We start from the raw sequence: 9115 nt of genomic DNA, 5'->3' as shown, positions 1-9115 counted from the left end.
GACTTGATGCCAGTCGGCAAATATTCCGCTGTGCATCACGCATATATAGAAATGCATATTTTAAATGCTCTATAGGCAAAAATATACTGTCCCTATCTAGGGTATCAATATTTTCAGTCAGGGAATCCGACCACGCCAACCCAGCACTGCACATCCAGGCTGAGGCGATTGCTGGTCGCAGTATAACACCAGTATGTGTGTAAATACCTTTTAGGATACCCTCCTGCTTTCTATCAGCAGGATCCTTAAGGGCGGCCATCTCAGGCGAAGGTAGAGCCCTTACAAGCGTGTGAGCGCTTTATCAACCCTAGGGGGTGTTTCCCAACGCACCCTAACCTCTGGCGGGAAAGGATATAATGCCAATAACATTTTAGAACTTATCAGTTGTTATCGGGGGAAACCCACGCATCATCACACACCTCATTTAATTTCTCAGATTCAGGAAAACTACAGGTACCGAACATAATACCCCTTTTTTGGTGGTACTCGTATTATCAGAAATGTGTAAAACATTTTTCATTGCCTCAATCATGTAACGTGTGGCCCTACTGGACGTCACATTCGTCTCTTCACCGTCGACACTGGAGTCAGTATCCGTGTCGGCGTCTATATCTGCCATCTGAGGTAACGGGCGCTTTAGAGCCCCTGACGGCCTATGAGACGTCTGGACAGGCACAAGCTGAGTAGCCGGCTGTCTCATGTCAACCACTGTCTTTTATACAGAGCTGACACGGTCACGTAATTCCTTCCAACAGTTCATCCACTCAGGTGTCGACCCCCTAGGGGGTGACATGACTATTACAGGCAATCTGCTCCGTCTCCACATCATTTTTCTCCTCATACATGTCGACACAAAAGTACCGACATACAGCACACACACAGGGAATGCTCTGATAGAGGACAGGACCCCACTAGCCCTTTGGGGAGACAGAGGGAGAGTTTGCCAGCACACACCAGAGCACACTATATATATATATATATATATATATATATATATATATATATATACACATACACACATGCATATATATATATACACATACACACACACACACACACACACACAGGGATAACCTTATATAAGTGTTTTTCCCCTTATAGCTGCTGTATAGTTAATACTGCGCCTAATTAGTGCCCCCCTCTCTTTTTTTAACCCTTTCTGTAGTGTAGTGACTGCAGGGGAGAGACAGGGAGCTTCCCTCCAACGGAGCTGTGAGGGAAAATGGCGCCAGTGTGCTGAGGAGATAGGCTCCGCCCCTTTTTCGCGGACTTTTCTCCTGCTTTTTTATGGATTCTGGCAGGGGTTAAATGCATCCATATAGCCCAGGAGCTATATGTGATGCATTTTTTTTGCCATCCAAGGTGTTTTTATTGCGTCTCAGGGCGCCCCCCCCCCCAGCGCCCTCAGTGACCGAAGTGTGAAGTGTGCTGAGAGCAATGGCGCACAGCTGCAGTGCTGTGCGCTACCTTGTTGAAGACAGGACGTCTTCTGCCGCCGATTTTCCGGACCTCTTCTGCCTTCTGGCTCTGTAAGGGGACCGGCGGCGCGGCTCTGGGACCCATCCAAGCTGGGCCTGTGATCGTCCCTCTGGAGCTAATGTCCAGTAGCCTAAGAAGCCCAATCCACTCTGCACGCAGGTGAGTTCGCTTCTTCTCCCCTTAGTCCCTCGATGCAGTGAGCCTGTTGCCAGCAGGTCTCACTGAAAATAACAAACCTAATCTAAAACTTTCACTAAGAAGCTCAGGAGAGCCCCTAGTGTGCACCCTTCTCGTTCGGGCACAGAGATCTAACTGAGGCTTGGAGGAGGGTCATAGGGGGAGGAGCCAGTGCACACCAGATAGTCCTAAAGCTTTCTTTAGATGTGCCCAGTCTCCTGCGGAGCCGCTATTCCCCATGGTCCTTACGGAGTCCCCAGCATCCACTTAGGACGTTAGAGAAATTGATGAGATGTTTGAGCATCTTTTATCAGCTGTTCCTGAGATGAGGCCTTGATCAGTAGATCGTCTAGATAAGGTATGATCGTGACCCCTTACTGTCTGAATCCTGTCACCATTATTGGTATGATCTTTGTAAAGATTCAGGGCCCTTAATTGGTAGTGATCTGTCACCCGTGCAACCTTAAGTAAACATGGCGGGGTGGCCAAATAGGAATATGAAGGTATTTTGCACTACCAAAAGATTTGAATAAAATCCCATTCCTCTTTAAGGATCTGGGACTGGTGACATAACCCCTTGTCTGCAGGAGTCTTTGAATTTGCAGTCTGTAATGCTCCTGCTCGCAACAGGCACCTAGGACCTCAAGCTGTAAAGAAACGAACTGTGTGGACGTTTCTGAAACTGTATCCTTGGCCTAGACGTCTGGTGAGGTTTTGGCCCAGGCGTCCCGAAAGCCTTCCAACTCTGCGCCCACCAAGGGGAACCCCAGGTGAGCAGGGAGACAGTCATGCCACGGGTTTGTTAGCAGGTTTGTCCTGCTTTCTGTGTAGACTGTGAACGACCTCTGAGTAAGAAGTAGGTAGAAAAGTAGATTTCACTGTAGTTGTCTATGAAATCCACTTGTCTAACTCAGGACCAATAACATCTAACCCCCAAATGTAATAGTCTCTATTCTTGGGATCGGAGTCCACTCGCCTTTCTCTGAGCCATAAAATTACTCTAGCCGAAATGGGCGAAACCGAGATGCGGGACGCTATTTTACTAGCGTCCTCTGAAGTCTGGCACATATAAGTCGCTGATTCTCAAATATGCTCCGCTGAGAATTTTCCTCCAGGCTACTTTCTTACGCCCAGCCCATGCAACAATGTGCTGCTACAAAAATTTATTTTAATGCAGTGTCTACCTTCGCGACATGACATAGCCTTTAAAGGTGGACACGCTAGGTATAGGGGACATTGTCTTCTCCCCGCTTCCTAAGTGCCCCGCTGTGTGTTTAAATCGTTTATCAGTCTTGAGAGTTTGAGGCATAGACATTGTCTTCTCCTGATATGAATAAATGGAAAACCCTCTGGTTCCTTAACTCCTTACTCTTTGAAGCTTAGGATCTCCATAAAACTCCTGATCTAAGGCAGACGTCATTATCGCGCCTTTTCATCTATAAGGCCCTCTTCCTCCATCGTGTAAGATGGAAGGATTCCATTAACCGCCTTGCTCACCTTGCTTAATGCTTGCGCAGGAGGGATTAATTTAAATTAGAAATTCCTCCATGGTCTTTGAGAATCCCTCAGCCCTTTCTGACTGCCGTTTGCGGGATTCTGACATTCCCTTTGAAATATTTGTCAGGGCTTGCTCCCATGATCATGGCGGAGCCTTGCTCCCGAGTGGAACGCCCTTAACTAACCAGGAAACGCATACCTGGGGGTCGCCCAACCTAGCGCTCATCTTATTACAGTTTGTGTATACATAAGTTCGTTTTCTTGGTAAGTGCTTTTGACATTTGAAGTCGCACCCCATAGAGCGCTCCACAGTGCTTTCCCCCTTTATAATGGGAACAGAAAGATCGTAACGGGTGATGGGATTAAAAGGTACACTGGATCGACCTAGCTGGATATTTTTGTATATAATACACACAAAAATAAAATAATAATAATATCACCAGCCTTGTTGCAACTCTCGCACACCCAACTGTATTTCAGTTCGGAGGTCGGGGTTGTGATCCAGTCGTTCCCTTTATTTCGATGGGATCTTTTGTTTAGAAGTCCCTTTAAAATATATATCATAAAAAGGTCTGTTAGAATGCATTGAAAATCCATTGCAGCAGAGTCCTAATATACAAATCTCCAGTAGAGGGAGTAGTGCTCTATTATAATAACCCCTTCCTCTGCTCTGACTGGCATGGAAGCCTGTCTAATCTACAGAGGGCGTAATACCGCCTATGGAGCCCTTTTGGCGCCTCCAATCAGTTTTAAAATGGCCGCCAATTACATTTAATATAAAACATTTAATATACATTCTCTAAAGGCGCCCCCTGATCACTCTGCCCCCCCCCCCCCACCCCGACCCACCAACAAGAGGTCCTCTGTCTCCCTCCAATCTGTCCCAGACATATCCCCCCTGCCGTCTCCCCCAGTCCTCCGCTGGCGGCGGGAGGGGACGGGATACTGCTTGAGCGGGCGGCGACGCGTCCACGGCGGGGGAGCTGCGCCGCTAGCCTGCCAGAGACCACCATAGAAAGCCTCTTTCGGAGTCCAAGCGCCCCGCTGTCCTCACCCCGCACGTCCAAGCGGCGGCCGCCGGTAGCTGCGCCGTGTCTCCTCCAGCGCTGCAAGGAAGGGAGGCGGGGGTGTAAGGGCAGCGTAGGTAGAGCTGCTGCAGCTGCCAGCCGTGGTGGACATTATCTGGGTACAGAGACAGCGGAGGGCGGGAGCGCGTAGTGTAAGGGCAGCGTAGGGAGAATGGACACTAGCCCTAGTTGCAGAGACGGTGGAGGGAGGGTGTGCGCTCACAGGATCATTGTGTGAGAGCTGCTGCGGCCGGGAGACACCAGCATCGAGGGAGGGAGGGCTGTAGCGGGCGATGCTGCGCTGGTAGAGCAATTTACCAGAAGGCAGCAGCGTGCATAGGGACTAACTTATAAAGATCTCCTGCACGAAGACCATAATTTTATGAACTAGGGCCCCTGTTACCACCAGTACTCACAGTACCCTGAGACACTCCTGACTGTGCTTCGGATTTTACTGTAGAGAGATGTAGATCCCTTTAGCTGGGCTCCTTGTCTCTCCGTTTTGAAGACTTTTGTCCCCCTTTTATTAGGTTGACGCAGTCTTTCTTCTTGTGGTTAAACCTGCACCCTCCTTTCATTTAGGAGGGATTGGGCAGTTTCTCTTTAGGTAAAGCCTGTACCCTCCTTTTAGTTAGGAGGGATTAGGCCAGTCAGAACAACAACAAAAAAATGCTATATGGAGCAGGAGCTCCCATGTGCTTCTTTCCTCCTAGCACAATTTTTCAAACTGAGGGATGTGAAGGGGGAGTAGCCGGCTGTGCAGACAATGCTAATTTTTAGATTGTGCCACACCTCCGGTTGCAAGCTTCACACCCCTACTGTATAAGTCTCCAGTGTCCCCTAGTGGATGAAAGAGAAATAGGATTTTGGTACTTACCAGATAAATACTTTTCTTTGAATCCATAGGGGGAACTGGAGTACTCTTGGGATATGGACGGGGCGTAGCCAGGAATGGCACATTTAAATATTTAAATTAGTAACTGGTCACCCCCTCCATACTCCCATAGAGCCTTCAGTATTTTTACTGAGCCGAACAGGAGCGATAGAGACGATGAACCATAGAGAATTACATATAACATTATAATACAACGGTCAACACTAAAGTTGACACCTAAAGTAACTGACAACTAAGCAGTTGACACCATAATAGATATTAACGTAATATCGTATCCATCGGTGATCATGTGTTACCATAAGATCCACTGAACTTACCACAAGACAGGTAAACGAATGCAGAAAATACAGTTACACATCCCCCAATCAGTGAGCAGTTGGGAGTTATGGTAATATCCTATCCAAAGATTAGTTCTAATCTAATTATATGACCATTACTAAGCAACAAGCCCTAACTTTACTCTTTAAACAAAGTTATCCACATGTATATTTTGTATCTTCAATTTAATATGCTGATAAATAACTGGCAGTAGACATTGTTTTACAGAGTTTTATTATTGTAATGTGGGAGTCAAAGTGGTACAAGCATTATAAAACATTCATGACTTCCCTCCCCCAAATCTTCTTGCAATAAACACTCAATAAAACCGGACTCCTGGATGTCAAACTCGTTAATGGGATAAGCCTGATGTGACCCACAAAAAGGGCCAAACACTTTGAACAAGCTGAGAAAGAGTATAGTTACAAGAGATCTTATGGTTACGCCCTCCAACAATGTTTCATCACAATTCTACATGCTGACAAAACCACTTCTGTAAAACTTTGAAATTATTTTACAGATAAAGAAACTGCAAATGTGGGTTCTCTCTGGAAAAATAAAAAACAAACATTGGTACTACCGTTAAACTTCCATTTTAATATCTCCACAAAATGTGAATACTAAAGGTACAGACAAAGGATAATCATAATGTAACGATGGAGGGGACTCCATGCTAGCATTATAAATATGGAATTATAAATTTAAAACATTTCTGGCTTAAAAAATAAATCTGGTAGTAAAGGAAGGCTTCCAACTCCTAGTAAGGTCTCTCCCGGCGCTCCTGGCGATGCTCACCCCTAGCGGAAAGGAGAGTAAGTTAAAGAATACACTTTAACACTACAAAATGAATAGTCTACAGAGAACTAAACTGCTTACTTTTCCATTTTGCCAGGACCACCACGTCTGCCACCTCCCCTTCCTCCCATTGGTTCCAAGAGAGGTCCTGGAGGGCCAGGGGGCCCACCTCTCCTTCCTCCACCAAATCCTCTGTCCATACCGCGGCCTCTGAAACCACCTCTGTCACCACCACGGCCTCCTCTAAACATACCAGGACCACCACGGTCCATCAATCCTCTGCCTCTCATACCTGGACCTCCTCTGCCTCGTTCGTTACCTGTGGAACAAAAAGCACAAATTTCAGACTCTAAACAAATCCTATAGCATTACTGAACACTGTACAATAGGTTTGTTGGTTAAATAGTCATCTATTGATTGGTCACAGTCAGGTAAAGTTAATGGTTCACAAAAGGTACCCAAGTCTAAACTCAAACTTCAGTATTTACACTTGTTCTCTATTGAAATCGTTTAATGATTTAGATAGGCATGTAGATGGAACGTTCTTCAATAGCAAGCATGGATACTACAGTTTTACACTAGAGCAGAACAGCACAGATGGTGTAAAGGTTAGCATTACTGCCTCACAGCACCGAGGTCCTAGGCTAGATTCCTACCACAGCCTTAACTGTGTGGAGTTTGTATATATTCCATGTGCTTGTGCAAGTTTCTTCCAGGTACTGGTTCCCCTCCACAATCCAAAAATACTGGTAGGTTAATTGGCTCCTCACAAAAAACTAAATAAAAATTGACATGGCCTTGGGAAGGAAGCATGTGTTCTCAACTTAGCCCTATCAGGATGAAAAATCAAGTAGGGATTTTTCATCTCTTGACCCAAACTTAATAGATATAATTTATGAGGGGACAGGGGATAACGTGGAGTCGGTATGGGTTGAGATCACTAGTGGGGGCACTGATGCAAAGAAACTAGTCATTGGCACGTGTTATAACATTGGGGTTGATTCAATTCGGCAACAGATGAATAGCGCCGGGAATTGGCTCCCGACGCTATTCAATTCAGCTACTAGTTACCCGCAATTGTCGGGAATTCTTCTCTCCCCCCTGGTGGGTGAGAAGAAAACCAACAAAAGTGCTGGCGCAAGGCTGATTCTGTCAGGAATCAGCATCGCCGCGGGTAGATAAGTCGGAGAATGCCCGTTCTCCAGACAAAACTACCTGTTAAGTCGGCAAGAACGGGCATTCGCCGGCTTAACTTTAGCTGAATTGAATAGCGGCAGGATCCAATTCCCGGCACTATTCATCTGTTGCCGAATTGAATCGACCCCATAGTTACATAGTCAGTGAGGTTGAAAAGAGGCAACTGCCCATCGAGTTCAACCTGTATTCTGCATTAATCTATTCATATTATATGTGTATGCTGGAGTAATGGTTTAGTATCAAATGAAAACCATGATTCTTAAACTCCCCAATAATGTAATGTCAATATGTTAATTGCTATAGCCCTGGATACATTTACCAGTTAGGAATTTGTCCAATCCGCTTTTAAATACATTTACAGAGTCTGACATTATTACCCTCTCTGGCAGGGAGTTCCAAATCTTTATTGCCCTTACTGTGAAGAACCCTTTCCTATGTTGTGTACAGAATTTCCTCTCCTCTCACCTGAGTGCCCACGCGTACTATATAGAGAGTTCTTTTAATAAACAAATAAGCAACCAGATATTAGCATACATGAGGAGGAACAACTCTTACAGTAAATAGAAAAAGCTGTGGGAATGGGAGACATCCTAGTGTCAGGGGATTTTAACCATCCTGATATTAATTGGAGTAACAATTCATGTGTAAAAACTAGGAGCAGCAGATTCTTAAATACATTAAAAGATCGATACTTGACTCAATTAGTCGAGGATCCAACTAGAGGTAAAACTATTTGAACCTAGTTATTACCAATAATGTGGACATCATATCAAACAGTGTTGGGGAGACCTTGGGAAACAGTGATCACTATATGATCACATTCGATATCAGTTTCAAGAAACATACCTATAAAAAGGATCTACCAAAATATTTAACTTTAATAAAGCCAACTTCAATATGCCAAGAAAGGCACTAAACATTGATTGGGAAGTTGTTTCAAGGTAGAGAGACACATCGGAAATGTGGGATGCTTTAAAAGAGTTGCTTGATAGCAATATCCACAAATTAAATTCCCATGAGCAGTAAATGCAGGCGTACTAAACACAAACCAATGTGGCTTAACAAGGAGGTCAAAGTAGTAATGGCTAAAAAGGCGTGCTTTCAAAACATTTAAATCCAATGGTGGGGAGGAGCCATTCCTGTATTATAAGGAATGCAACAAAAGATGCAAAAAAGTAATAAGAGCAGCTAAAATTTTAAACAAAAAGCAAAGTCGCTAGAGAGTAAATCCAACCCTAAAATTTTTTATAAGTACATAAACAGTAAAAGGTTAAAGGAGAGCGTAGGCCCATTAAAGAATAAAAATAAATAAAAATGAACTGGGAGCTTTGATAAACTACTACAAAATAAAAGCAGAAATACTGAACAATTTTCCCCCCTCAGTATTTACCAGGGAGGATCAGACAGTAAGAGTAGTGCATAAAGATAGTGACGATAAGGACTCTTGGCTTGATACTCAAGTGAGAGACTAAGCAAAATAAAGATTAATAAGTCACCAGGCCCTGATGGCATTCATCCGAGGGTTATTATGGTGCTTAGATAACAGCTAGCAAAACCCCTATGCTTGATTTTCTATAGTTCTATTAGATCAGGCAAGGATTGGCGCATAGCTGAGGTAGTGCACTTATTTAAAAAGGGAACTATAGTCCTGGTAACTATAGACCAGTTAGTTTAACCTCTATAGTGGGTA

At 44.6% G+C, this 9115-nt stretch overlaps 1 protein-coding gene across 3 annotated transcripts in view; it reads right to left on the bottom strand.

Moving 5' to 3' along the window:
* Nucleotides 1-5650: 5650 nt before the first annotated feature.
* The window catches only part of EWSR1 (EWS RNA binding protein 1), a 150442-nt gene continuing 146977 nt past the window's right edge, over nucleotides 5651-9115 (bottom strand). For all 3 annotated transcript variants that reach the window (XM_063913331.1, XM_063913332.1, XM_063913333.1), the window contains 2 exons: nucleotides 6310-6547; nucleotides 5651-6230 (listed from right to left, as the gene is read on the bottom strand). In XM_063913331.1, coding sequence (XP_063769401.1) covers nucleotides 6191-6230; nucleotides 6310-6547 — 278 coding nt within the window. In that variant the 3' untranslated portion in view covers nucleotides 5651-6190. The remainder of the gene's footprint in view (nucleotides 6231-6309; nucleotides 6548-9115) is intronic.

The sequence above is a fragment of the Pseudophryne corroboree genome, chromosome 1, assembly GCF_028390025.1.
Source record: "Pseudophryne corroboree isolate aPseCor3 chromosome 1, aPseCor3.hap2, whole genome shotgun sequence".
Classification (NCBI taxonomy): Eukaryota; Metazoa; Chordata; class Amphibia; order Anura; family Myobatrachidae; genus Pseudophryne; species Pseudophryne corroboree.
This window is presented reverse-complemented; position numbering and strand designations above follow the sequence as displayed.